A 14,603-nucleotide genomic window follows, 5' to 3' on the forward strand; every position below is an offset into this window, starting at 1 on the left:
AATTGTTTCTATAAACAAATTATGTTAATTCGTCTATCTTTAAAATGTTTACTTGTTTGTATGGTAATATAGATTAGATTAGGTAGTTCCAGGATTAGTTTCCTTTTTAAAATTTTAATTAAATAAATAAAAATTCAAATACCAACAACCAATCAAATTAAGAGAATTAATTCTAAACTTCACCTATGAATGACACCTAAGAAAAAGTCACTTAAGTGACTTCTCAATTAATATATAGTAGGATTTATCTGATTTTATAAATAATGTACGATGATTAGCTCAAACTATATAGTTTACACTAATAATGTTTGTGTTGTTTTAAAATTATAAGAATGACATTCAATCGCCGACAAAACACAACATTTTCAAAGGAAGAAGATATAAATCTTCCTACATAAATATCAACAAGGGTAAGTAGTTAATATTTTTTTTATGTTTTAAAATAGTTAATATATAGGTACCTAATTATGTTATTCTAATCAGATATATTTCGTCTGAAAATGTACCTAATTATGTTATTCTAAACTCAAAATCTTGATTATCACAAGTATGAAATTTGAGAACACATATGATACTAATAAAGCTAAAGTCTCATTTTCTATATAGTTTTCATTCTCATTACTACGTGAATATTTCATATCCAATCTCAGGTGAACTGAATGCAATAGATATGTTTGTTTAATGCAATTACACATGGTACCAGTACCACCAGCATCACTTGTAATCATTATCAATAAAACTCTTATACTACCGTTTTATATAATTATGTCATGAAAAAGGTAATAACAATTGAGAATTCGGCCAAAAAAAACCTCAACTTTGTACGAATTGCCAAAAGAAACATGAACTTTTGAGCTGACCAAAAAAACACCAAACTTTTATTGACTTTAGAATTAATTAACAATGTTTTCGCTAACTTGCCAATTTAGCACGTCGTCAACAAATTTAACAGAAATATTTGACATCGTTTATTGTTGGCGTTAAGTGAAACGACGTCGTTTTCAAATGAGATGAAACGACGTCGTTTTACATGATTTGAAATTAAAAATATGTAGACCCCTGGATTCGAACCCAGGTTCAAATGGCAAGGTATTTTTCCACTAGGCTACTCACACTTTCAATGTACTTACTAGCATGTTTACTTTTATTTGGTACATATTAAATATAAAAAATTCTCTAAAAACTTAATAAGATCTTTAAAATTCCAAAAAAATAAAAAATAAAGAAGATTTTTATAAAAAAAATTATTTTTCTTTTTAAAAAAATAAAATTTTCTTTTTCTTTTTAAAAAATAAAAACTCTTCCAAAATTTTCTAAAAACTTAAAAAGATCTTTAAAATTCCAAAAAAATTGAAAAAATAAAGAATTTTTTTATAAAATTAATTTTGAAATTAAAATAGAAAATAAAATTTTATTTTTTTCTTTTCATAAAATAAAAAATCTTCCAAAATTTTCAATTTTTTAATACATTTGCTAAAAGTTGAAATTAATTATACACACATAAAAAGTTGATAATTGTAACTTTAAATTTTTGCATTTTATTATAATTTTTTAAAAATTTGATTTTTTTTTTAAAAATGAAATTTTGGAAACTTTTTGACTTTTTAAAGAAAAAAAATATTTTAATTTTAATTCAAAATTAATTTTATGAAAATTTTGGGAGATTTTTTTTAAGAAATATAAAATTTTATTTTTTTAAAGAAAATAAAATTTTATTTTCAATTTTAATTTCAAAATTAATTTATAAAAAAATTCTTTATTTTTTTCAATTTTTTGGAATTTAAAGTTCGTTTTAATTTTATAGAAAATTTTGGAAGAGTTTTTATTTTTTAAAAAGAAAAATAAAATTTATTTCAATTTTAATTTCAAAATTGATTTTATAAAAAAAAATTTATTTTTCAATTTTTTGGAATTTTAAAGATCTTTTTAAGTTTTTAGAGAATATTTTTATATTCAATCAGTACCAAATAAAAGTAAACATGTTAGTAAGTACATTGAAAGTTCCACTAGCCTAGTGGTAAAAGACCTTGCCATTTGACCAAACAACCTGGGTTCGAATCCAGGGGTCTATATATTTTTAATTTCAAATCATGTAAAACAAGGTCGTTTCATCTCATTTGAAAACGACGTCGTTTCACTTAACGCCAACAATAAACGACGTCAAATATTTCTGTTAAATTTGTTGACGGCGTGCTAAATTGGCAAGTCAGCGAAAACATTGTTAATTAATTCTAAAGTCAATGAAAGTTTGGTGTTTTTTTGGTCAGTTCATGTTTCTTTTGGCAATTCGTGCAAAGTTAAGGTGTTTTTTGGCCCAATTCTCAATAACAATTGGTATTGAAAGCATTATGTGCGCCGCTGTTTTATAATTACTTATTGATCTTCTAATTCCCTTAAATATTTTCAGTATTTGTTATTGCATCTTCTTTTCTTTTTTTTTGTAAAGAATTATTGCCTCTTCTTCTTATGAATTTATTTGGTAAGCATATTAGTTCACTGCGCTGGCAAAAATTAACATTTAATCGAGGGGTAATATATTGCGTGGTCAATATGAATCTAACTGCGTGAAGAAAACTATCTTGGTTTATCAATATATATCCAAATTATATGGATCAGAAAATTCAGTTCCATATATAAAGCCAGACAATTCATTTTGTGTTTTTGATGTAAAAGAGAAGAAGTGGACCATAATAAGAAGGAAAAAACAGATGGACCAATCTTTTACATAGCTCTCCTTGTTGTACCTTTGATTTTAGTAATCAATTATTGCAGTCATCAAATTTGGATGACGTAGGCATTGTTCTTTCGATTTTATTCGTTTATGTACAATCATTAAGGTTTCGCATCATTTATGCACAAAAATAAAATAAGTAATCAATTAACATCACAGAAACTTATAAAGTTTTAAGATACTCCCTCTGTTTCTTTCGTATGATGTTTTACCATAAACATACAAATTAAGAAATAGTTTATTTATATTAGAAACATTTGATTGCAACAAAAAGTAACCAAAAGTAATTAATCATTACTATTAAAAACACATTAACTTTTAATATTTTAATCACTTAATTTAATACTTTTACATTAAAAAGTTCAAAAGATCGTACAAACTGAACCAAAAATAATTTATAAAATATCATATAAAATATCATTACTATATTTTAAATATAGTAATTGTGAAACACATAAAATATACTACTATATTTAAAATTGAACTGTTTATTCATATATTAACAGTTAAAATGATTTTCGTTTATTAAAGAAAGTGATACTTATAAAAGTTATAAATAATAACGAGTCAGCACACAATATTAGTTGTACAACACTTGCATAGTATCCCTTTTTCAAAAAAGAAAACACTTGCATAGTCCCGATCATTGACAATTAACCATTGTGAGAAGCTGAGAAACACATCAATATCAGCAAGACCTATAACTTTTTTCATTTAGTCAGCTTAGTGTCAATTAAATAATACCATTAGTAGTAATATTAGTTTACTACGATCTTCAGTATATTCGAATTCGTTGCGACGACTCACCTGCGTTCAAGAGGTCTCTTTCACCAATGAAACTGCTTAATTATAGGTCAATGAATTTTGAAACTCATTTTACTCTCTGTTCGAAACTTTTATATATTTTTTGTTCTTGGTTAAAGGAAGTTTATATCACCCCAATTAAGATTTACTTACATTGGTAAATTGTAATATGAGTTAAGTGGGTCTCAAGTAGAAAACAAAACCCACCAAAAAAAACCAGATTATGGATAATTTTCCTACGAAATGCTATCTGTTACATTTTGTACCATTATGCTCATAATTTTAAATACACAATAAAAAAAGTGGAAAGTCTCTCTGATTTGTAGTCATTAGAAAAATACAGCACTGATCTTGGAACAAAAGTCAAGAGACGCCAGCGATGGCGTCAGCTTTTAGAAACGATGTAATCATGATGGTATCATGACGAGAGGCGTCTAAATTATACTACTACTAATGTTTATACTTTATATTAGTTATTATTTCTATAGTTTAATGTTAAAATAATTCAAAACTGATCAATAAAAAAGCAAAGTTTGAAACAAAAAGAGAGAGGGACACGTGAGAATGTTGACTCGAAGGAGCGGTCGTGTCAGATGCATTGTGCCCAAAGTTTCTTCATCGCTCCCGATAACTGCCCACTCTTGTTGCCCAAGCTTCTTGCGCCTTAAAGCAATTAAGATTCCTTTTCTTTCCTAAAAAAGTCTGCCATATTGTCTCTTTTTATAGAAAAGCAATTAAATCTGATATGCAGGACCAGTTGATTTTAACATCTTTCACATGAATGGGCTAATTAAATCTGGGCCCAATTATTACAACTAGGCTCTTCGCTGAAAGTGAATCTGTCTTAACAAGTTGGATTGATTGTGGGGAAATAATTATTTTTGTTTCTGGTAATCCTATTAAGATGTACCATGTTCGAAAACGCTGTCGCCTAGGCGTTGTTCGGAGCTTGACCACGGGCAAATATGACCAAATCGGTGAAGCAAGGTGTTGACCGGCGTAATTACATTGACCCGCGTAGTTCCGCGTAAAGTTTTTAACCGCGTAAAATTGAAACGCGGTTGATTACTTTTTATTCATTATTGACATGTTTTGTGTAATTATACATTACCAAATAATTACAATTAACTATCAAGTCTAAAACTATTGTTCAAACCCAAAACAAAAACATACATACTGAATTTGATGATTTTTTCACATCAAACAAATTCTAATCTAAATGTTCGACAAATCAAAAAGAGACTGTTTAAGATTTTCTATAAGAAATTATATAATTATGTCTAAAAACTTGTGTCATCATGCTTAGAATTAGCTAAACATATTATAAATATATTAAAATGTATTTAAAATTAGGCCCTGAATATGTCTCCCGGGTATTCTCCGATTTTTGGTAACTCGCCGGGAGCGGTTTTACTGTCGACTAGCGCCTAGCACGGTTTAGAACCCGATTTTTGGTAAGGGGTTATCTGTGAAGAACTACGATGGAACCGTTTATGAATGTCTACGTGGTCAGCAAACCGTTAGATGACTAAGATGAGGTTGGAGTTGCTGACTTGCTGCATTAAAGGTTGTTTATTGCAAGAATTAAGTTTCATTATCTTGGTTTTGGAGACAATATCCATGTTTGTTTATAACAGCAACAACAATTTGTTGTATGAGCAGCGACGATTGGTCGCAGCGGTCAACTTCTAGAATTTTAGTCATACTAGTATTTTTAGAATTTGTATTTGACATTTAAATGATAAATAAAAAACAACGTAACAAATTACGTGTGATCAGTATACGAATAACCAAGCGATTAATCACAATGACTAACACTAAGCAGAAACAACATTAAAACGAATGAACAAAAGTGATATTTAATTATAGTCGGAGGTCGGTCGCTGCCTACTTTTAAACGTACATGACCTAAATAACCTTGGTATCCAAGACTTCAGCTAGAAGGCATCTCTTGTGAGTTGTCTCATCGATTTCATCTCTTTTGTGAGCTTAGCTCCAATCACGCATTTTCCCTAGAGAGAAGACAAATATCTGTCTGTGTGCATCTACTAGCCCTTTGAGACGGAGTATTATTGTTTGCTTGAGATTTGGAATGAATTCCACTCCGTCGATGCTATCAAACCCATGAGCTTTAAAGTCTGTGTTTGCATTTTTTCGTAAATGGGCCTCGGACATAAAGCCCAATAAAATATATTTTTAATGTAAATTAAGAGAGAAGACATGATGAGGTTCATCATAAGGAAGAGAATCAGTTTGTTTCATTTAGGAAAATTTCGAAACCCTAAAATCTCCTCCATTATGGTTTCCACCATTACTAAGAAGAGAAAGCTCGAACGACCAGACGGAGGAACAAATTGAAACCAATAAGCAGGTTAATCAAGCAAACGGCGATCAAGTAGAGGAAGATCCGATTCAGGATCTATTGGAACCGTTCTCGAAAGAACAGCTTCTAGATCTCCTCAAACAAGCGGCGGAGAACCATCCTGACGTCGCGAATCGAATCCGCGAAGTAGCCGACGAAGACCCATCTCACCGCAAGATCTTCGTGCACGGTCTCGGGTGGGACACCAAAACCGAAACCCTAATCGAAGCTTTCAATCAATACGGAGAGATCGAAGACTGCAAGGCCGTGTTCGATAAAGTCTCGGGGAAGTCTAAAGGCTACGGCTTTATACTGTTTAAGTCTAGGTCAGGCGCCCGTAACGCGCTTAAGCAGCCTCAGAAGAAGATTGGGAGCCGTACGACGTCGTGTCAGTTAGCTTGTAAAGGACCTGTTTTTGGTGGGAACGCGGTTGAGGGTTTGAGTGTGGAGCACACTCAGAGGAAGATTTATGTTAGTAATGTGGGAGTGGAGCTTGATCCGGAGAAGCTGCTGGCGTTTTTCTCGAGGTTTGGTGAGGTTGAGGAAGGTCCGTTGGGTCTTGATAAGTTTACTGGGAGGCCTAAAGGGTTCTGTCTTTTTGTTTATAAGTCTGCTGAGAGCGCCAAGAGGGCTTTGCAGGAGCCGCATAAGACGTTTGAGGGGCATGTTTTGCATTGCCAGAAGGCTATTGATGGTCCCAAACAGGGGAAGCAGCAGCAGTTTAACACTCCCAATCACAACAATCCTCGTTACGGTGCACCTGGTGGTTTTATGGCTGGTCACCAACCTGGGATGGGTGCTCCAGCGCAAGGGATGGACCCTGCCATTGGACAGGCTTTGACAGCTTTGTTAGTGTCGCAGGGAGCTGGTTTGGGGTTTAACCCGGCACTTGGTCAGGCTTTGTTGGGATGGAATGCCGAGTGGTTATGGTACTCACGGTATGACACCTGGCGCAACTCCTGGGTTGCAAGGTGGGTATCAGACTCCACAACCTGGTCAGGGCGGTAAAGGCAGAGGGCAACATGGTGTCGGGCAATACTCTCCTTACATGGGCCACTAGATGTATCATGTGCCCCCTCAGGTATAGCAATGAAAATCGTCTCCTTAGTATATACTTTCCATGGAACCGACACATGAACTTTCCGTGTCTTAATCCACACGGTTTGCTTCCTGTGAGGTGTGTGTTTGCATTAGTTACATGATAAGAGACGTTACTTTTGCAATTCCTATGTAACAGCTTGCTACTTTTAACTGTTTTTCTGAAGGGTTTTCCGTTTTCGGCTGATTGAGATTTGTGAAAAAGCTTTTCTTATTTTCCTTAAACTGATTGTGCAGATGTCCGAAAACAGTGTTTTAATATTGGCTTGGTGATTCTTCTGAAGTTTATAAGGAGCTGATGCAATTGAAGTCTTTATGAAAAGTTTACTCTTTGGTTTGCTCATAAGGCCAAACTCATAAAAGTTTTTATTTTCACCAACTATCTTTTATGCCATTCCTAAAAACTTTGTAGTATTTTCAGATTTAATGTCTTTATTTTTCAGTTTTCTGAATCAGCTCCATACTGAACTTTCGTTTGTAAAATAAAAATCACTACTATTCTCTTGTCTTATCAAATTCTAGTTTTTCCGAATTTATAATTAAGTTCTTTTCGATCTCTCTGCTTTACGGTTTCATGGTTTTGTAATATGTTTTGCGTTCTAAGGGATATATGCTCAGGTGGTTCGGAGCCAAGCCCCTCTTTCCTATCCAGTGTGGAGCCAACTTCTGCTCTTGTATTGGCAATGCTCAGGTTGTTACTGAGAGGTCTGAGGCTCGGAGTGGTTTCGGGGTCCTCATGCAAGCTGTACATAAGAGATATTCGGGAGCCATGGAGAACTTTGGAATCTCAGTTTAAATCTGTAGAAGACAAGTTAAAGAAGCTTACTGCTGATCTTATTGACAAGACAGCCTATATCTTTGCGCTGTTAAATTCTTGTATCCCATCTTGGCTTGAGTCCAACCAGTGGTTGAAACTTGAAAGGGAAAGAAACTATGTTCGTTACTTCAAAACCTGTCCTCAGTGGCAGTTTCACAAGACTTTTGAGCTGTGTTTTCTGCTGACTACATGCGAAAATGTTTGCAGTTACATATCTGGAATGTGCTTTCCAAGTTTTAGTTGACTGAATCTATTTGGATGCCTACATAAGAAAACTAAAAGCTAAATTGACTGAAGTCTAGCTGCACATGTAGACTATGCAGCGTAGTGTATATTCCGAGGGAATAGACTCGAAATCTTCATCAAATTAACTTAACCAGGAACCACTAATCACAATTATTATTAAAATAAACTAATGTTTGAAAGTTAAACAGTTGCTCAATCAAAAGGTTTCTCTCCTGCGCGAAACAAAAGAGAGAGAGAGAGAGAGAGAGAGAGAGAGAGAGAGAGAGAGAGGGGGTTTCGACACAAACACAGAGAGGAGAGTTTGGGTCTACTTTGTAAAATCTCTCTCTATCTGCACTTAATCATTTCTTGTTTCTCTCCCACTCTCACGACTTCAAGAAATAAAAACCCAAATCTCTCTTGCATAGATCTGATCCTCTTTAAGCTCAAATTCGTTTAACCCTTGTCCAAAGATCCTACCTTTTTTAGCTAATCTCTTCCTCCTGGCAAGATTGTGCATCTGCATTCGATAGACTCTGATGCTGCATGCAGTTCCCAAGACCCTTTCAGATTGCATGTTCCACATGAACTCGACCTCAGTAAAAAGGGTTACTTTCGCCTCCTCGATTTGATAATCTCTTCGCCATTTTAGTCAAATTGAGATTAAAAGTTAATGGATTCTCAGAGGGAACCTAAATCTCATTCCTTGAATAGGCAAGGAGGCTCCTCTCTTTACAGCTTAACACTCGACGAGGTCCAAACCCATTTAGGGGGCTCTGGTAAAGCCCTCGGAAGCATGAACCTTGACGAGCTTCTCAAGAGTGTCTGTTCCGTGGATGTGAACGGTGCTGCTGCAGCAGCAGCAGATACTACTCAGGAGGGTGGTGGTCTCTCTCGTCAGGGGAGTTTGACTCTGCCGCGGGATCTCAGCAAGAAGACCGTCGAGCAGGTCTGGAAAGACATTCAGCAGAACGCTAACGGAAGCAGTGGTGGTGCGAATGAGAGGAGAGGTAATAATAAGGAGCCTACGCTAGGTGAAATGACGCTTGAGGATTTGTTGTTGAAAGCAGGAGTTGTGACTGAGACAGTTACTGGTGGAGGTGGAGGTGGAGGTGGAGGTTTAGGGCAGAACATACCTCAGGCTGGTCCGTGGGTTCAGTATCATCAGCTTCCTTCGATGCCGCAGGGGCAGTCTTTTATGCCGTATCCGGTTGCTGACATGCAAGCGATGGTGTCTCAGACGTCTCTGATGGGCGGTTTGTCTGATACGCAGACTCCGGGGAGGAAGAGGGTGGCATCAGGAGAGGTTGTGGAGAAGACTGTTGAGAGGAAGCAGAAGAGGATGATAAAGAATAGAGAGTCTGCTGCTCGTTCTCGTGCTAGGAAACAGGTGAAAACACTCAAACTTTTGTGTTATTGCAAACCACACCTTGCTTTTTCTTCTCTTTGGTGTCTAACGTTTGGGTGTTTGATGATGAGCAGGCTTACACTCAGGAGCTAGAGATCAAAGTTTCACGGTTAGAAGAAGAAAACGAAAGACTCAGGAGGCAAAAGGTGAATGTTTTGCAGCCTTTTGGATCTTTTGGTTATACACATGCATTGAATGTGGTTGTATTAAAGTTGAAGGAGTAGTGAGGACTGTCATGTGTTAAGTTTTGGATTCGAATTAGAGAAAATGGTATATACGCTTAAACTTTGTTGTTGTTGTTGTTGTTGTTTTTTAAGAGTCGTTTTGGGTCGTTAGACACAACTTATCATCACATTACAGACACATCTGCCTTTATAGCAAAGCCATATATTGATTGGGTGTTGTTTTCTTTACTTTGCAGGAGGTAGAGAAGATCCTACCAAGTGCACCACCTCCTGATCCCAAGCGGCAGCTCAGACGAACAAGCTCAGCTCCTTTCTGATCTCAAAACTATGGTTTTTTGTTTTTTTTTTGTTTTCGTTCTGTGCCAGTTTGCTTATAAAAAAAAAAGAGAGGAAGACAGCTTTTGTTTGTTTGTACATTCGGTAGACTTTCTTTTGTCTTGGAGCAATTCTGATAACTTTCTTGAAAACATTACAAGTTATTTTAGTAGCAACAGCATTCGTTTTGTTGAGTGTTAATTTTCAAACTAAGAGATTTAGCAGAAGAAGAAACATGTTTGAATTTGCCAAGTCTTCTTCACTTTGTTCTCAAATGTAGACATTATCTTAACTTTCATCATAAGGACTATATATGATAAGGATTGATTTTGGGCAAAGAGGAGTCTAAGAGACAAAAGGTGCTTTCTCTCTCTTGCCATTTGCTTGGAGTTATGTTCTCTCTGCCACTTCTTTCATCCTGCACAGCCTCTTGTTGGTCATTTTTTTTTTTTTTAATTTTGCAAGCATCAATGCTGCGGCTGTGTGGCTTTTATATAATGACTGCTGAATGAGGATGTTTAGTAATAGTGCGCATCTCATTCCTTCTTAGATACCTTTTTTTCCCAGATAAACACATGAATATCTCTTAACAGAGCCTAACCATCCATGCACTAACCCATGGTTACTTATATCTAAGCCATGCCTTTGTTCCTTAAGTTTCTAAGCCTATTGCTTGTATCAAATTCCTATCGAAGGTTTCCTTTGTTTGCACACTGGCTTTTAAAAATGACCTTATGCTTTAATTCTTCTTTCCAGTAATCCATTTTTTAAGTGTGTGTTTTTGCATTTTCCAGGAGAATGTCATTGACAACAATCAGGAGCTCGGTTGGTGGGGGCAGATTAGATCCACCATCAGGTTCTTCAAGTAATAATCAAATCCGTACAAGATCTCAGAACTAAGCTTATGGTGAAAATTCAGGAGATAAAGAAAGATCTCCCCAAGAAGCTGCTCTTTCTCTTGATGGGTTTCTACTCTGCAACTGCTTTCTCTACGTTTATTGGACAAACAGGAGAGACTGAGATGTTCTATCTGCTGCATTAGCTGTCATTGTAGTCGAATGCATCAAAGCTTTGATGGACAGAGCAACCATTCCATTAATCAACAAGATGGAAGAGCGGACTCGCACTTGGACTGTTCCTAGACTCATTCAAGTACGAAGTTTAGACACAACAAGTCTTTAAAGCTCTTGTGATGATTCCAATGAAGCTTCGTTGCAGTTTTTGAGCTAAGACCTTGGAAGCAACAACACAAACTGAAACCAGCAATATTTGGCAAGCTGTGTCCCCTTTGTATGCCTGAAACCAATACATGAAGGTTGTGAAGACTTAAATCCCAGGTCTCAGAGTTTTTCATTCGCTAACTGCAAGACATGGGAACAAAGCTTCCTATCTACAAATCACCAGCAAATAAGACTCGTGTCTTGTCTGTATAGCTTTGTATATGATTTTGACAAGATTGATAAGTTTATATATAGCATTGATTCTCTGATATATCTTTTTTCCATTTCTTTGTTTTTGAAGAAGTGTTGAAAAGTTATCAAAGGGTATGATTTTTGAACGCCCCAGATAGTGCATTATGAATCACTCATCAGATTTCGACTATTCTCTGTGCCCACAAATCACTTAGCTTAAAGAAAGTATCAAAGCCAGACGACGATGCTTTCAAAATCTCTGACCAGAACCAGGTAGCCAAGCCCAAGACAAGCATCGAAAGAACCGAAGAAGAAGAAGAAGAAGAAGAAGACAGGTAAGACCGACGTCGTATTGAATATCTAATGAATAAGTGACTATGAGAGTTGTTTCTAAAGTCCCACATCGGTAAGCCATAGCATGTTGGTCATAAAGTTCGCACTATAGATACGAAGCTAAGCGGCCTTTCCAAATCATACCTTTCTCGGCCTTTTGGCTAAGCTCACTACTGTACGGGCCTGGCTCGACCTGCTAATATTTAAGTCCAATTATTTAAATTTAAACGAATCTAATTGACATAGGGCTGTCTGGCACACATAACTGTTTTGTTAGACATTAGCCCAAATATCTGTTTCTTTATCAATTTGGTCCGAACTATTTCTAATTTTTGGTAAGTTTTGGGTCTGAGAATGACTCTAAGTGAATAATCTCGACAGGTGTTGATTATAGATCAGTATCTTATGTTAGAACCAGTTTACAATCAAACCAATGATGCATTTATGTGATATGACCAAAGTATATATGTATTTTCTCTTTTAACAAAAGAAAACGTAGAAAACCACAAAAAGGGAGAAAGACGTTATGTCTAATATAGCTAGACGTAAAAAAAAAAGTCTAATAGCTAATGGTATATATTGAATAGTAAAAGCATTTTTATTTCAGTTTTTGGGATGTGCCAATGGACCAACCTTTAGTAAGAAAAAACCGTAATGTAAGTTTTGGCTTTCTTCTTGGTTTAGAAGCTCATTCTGTGGTTGTCTCATTCAACTTATTCTTTCTCTTGTTCAATTTGATTCCTTACTTCATCATGATCATTATTCTTAAAGTGAGTAAATTCAAGTTCTTTCCAACAAAAATCACATTTGGAGTCGAGTTAGAGACGAAGTGAAAAAAGAATATATTTGTTTTAATAAAAGAGAAAACTTGCCCTTGATTCCTTGGTCCTTACTCTTAAACTTTCTCTTTCTCTACAATGTATTATTAAGCATCAACCAAAGTTAGCAAATCTAACTCAAATTTGCAATTGTTTATGGGGGAAAAAATCAGACATGTCTTTTCTTCTAAAAATTGCCTTTGGTCTTGGGTAGATTTTCGGTAAGCTCTATACTTCTCATCATCTTGGGGTCGACCTTGGTTAGATGCCAAATGATTTTCCCAAATATCTTGGTTCACAACCAATAACAGTTTTTGATAAAGAGGGTTTGTGATACAAGCAAGAGAGAGAGGAGTCAAGCAAGCAAAGGATGCTTACTTCCATTTCATTCATTAATATTTATTGCATACTGTGCAGAAAATACTACCAGGTTCAACTTTGAACTACTCCTCCTGAACTTTCTTGACCATTATTGCATATGTGATGGAAAAAAAAAAACAAAACATAGTTCAGATACACAAAACATGAGAGAGTGACAGAGAGACATAGGACAACAACCTTGCAGGAAGCTTTCACAGCCCAAAATTTTAACAATGTACTCAGGAGAATCTTTAAATATATAAAAAATGTTGTATTCATTCAATGCTGTGAGGAAGTTGTTGATATCTTAAACGTACAAACCTTAAAGTGATGATTTAGATAGAGGGACAAGGTTTACTAGCAAGGTTAACTTGATGACAGAAAAACTTAAAAAGTGATGATTTAGATAGAGGGACAAGGTTTACTAGCAAGGTTAACTTCGAATTTTTCTCAGTCAAATCTCTATTGACGGCAGTTAACTGAACAATAAAGTATCAACATAGAGGGGTATACAATACTAATTAATCAAGTTGCTTTTATATTATTGAACTTGTATGCTTTTCCTACCCGCCACTCTTAAATAGAATATGAAGGAACCGATAGGAAACAAAACCACAAAGGCAATATGAGATTTAGCTCTTTGGTTAACTAGTTATCTATATTTTCATAGAAATTAAAAACAGTTGTACATGTGGCTAGTTATCAAACCATTTACAATTTTAACTAGAACTGTAGATTTACTTTACTCACTGTAAAACCAATGCAAATCTGTATTAAAATCAGGAAAGAGCATGATCTCTTTCAAAGATTTTAAAAGGAAGAGACAGAGTAACCCGTGACAAGTTCCTGAGGTTGGACATGGACCAGCATTGAGAAGGATGGAGCGAGCAACAAACCAGAGACCTAAAATATAGCTTATCTGTCTTTCAAAATAATCGAAAATCTAACGAGGACATAAGATCATCACTGGTGAGAATATCTCATAGGATTCTTTCGGGAATAAAACATAGACAATTTCTCGTGAGATAGACTATGTCATAAGTGTTAATTAGAGATCCAATTTACACATACAATACATAACCATATAATCAAAATATTAATTTTATTTTTGAAAAACTGAAGTTGTCTCTTCCAACTGTGGATGCCCTAAATAACATATATAACCATGCTTGGTCCCGTTTTAAAACTAATATATATGTATATTATTTATATTGATATACATATATATTATATTTTTTTGTTTTTTTTAACAGAGTTTTTTTTTTTTTTTCAAAAGACAGTTTTTAGGAAAGCAACAATCTTGACAAAAAAAGTTACCTGGATGATTATAGCCATGACCAAGTCACTGGCCAGTGACTTGTTTGGAAACATCTCTAGACAGAGCTCAAATCAAATTTTTCTTCAAAATTGTTATTCTGCACCTGTGAGAGAGGTTTGGGTTTTCAACTTCTTAAGAAAATTTGACAACCCGAAATAGTTCAACATGTAATCTCAATTTGTATATGAAAATGGCAATTGAGGGCATGAATCTCGACAATGTTTTAGTGATTCAATTCAACATAGATGACGAGGAACAAAATCAAACAAAAAGATAACAATACCATATCCCCAAAACCCAAAATTCCATCAGTCAATTGTAGAGAGCAAAATATAATAATAGAACATAAGCATGCAAAAACACATGATAAAAGTACAAAGTAAGCTCAAAGCTAAAAAGTTTCAAGTGCCATTCTCA

General features: G+C 34.9%; 1 protein-coding gene and 1 pseudogene across 2 annotated transcripts; both read left to right on the top strand.

The window, feature by feature from the left end:
* The first annotated feature begins 5,016 nt into the window (after nt 1–5,016).
* LOC106447883 lies at nt 5,017–8,000 on the top strand (annotated as a pseudogene).
* A 252-nt stretch (nt 8,001–8,252) lies between these two features.
* Nucleotides 8,253–10,133, top strand: LOC106445244 (ABSCISIC ACID-INSENSITIVE 5-like protein 2). Of its 2 annotated transcripts, XM_013886760.3 has the most exons (4): nt 8,254–8,645; nt 8,752–9,427; nt 9,520–9,591; nt 9,867–10,133. In XM_013886760.3, the coding sequence occupies exons 2-4, from the start codon at nt 8,834–8,836 to the stop codon at nt 9,945–9,947; spliced, it is 747 nt and encodes a 248-aa protein (XP_013742214.1). In that variant the 5' UTR covers nt 8,254–8,645; nt 8,752–8,833; the 3' UTR covers nt 9,948–10,133. The 2 variants fall into 2 exon arrangements, with proteins under 2 accessions (XP_013742213.1, XP_013742214.1); XM_013886759.3 differs by having other exon boundaries at nt 8,253–9,427.
* Nucleotides 10,134–14,603: the final 4,470 nt, after the last annotated feature.

Source organism: Brassica napus, chromosome C4 (assembly GCF_020379485.1).
Source record: "Brassica napus cultivar Da-Ae chromosome C4, Da-Ae, whole genome shotgun sequence".
NCBI classification, from domain to species: Eukaryota; Viridiplantae; Streptophyta; class Magnoliopsida; order Brassicales; family Brassicaceae; genus Brassica; species Brassica napus.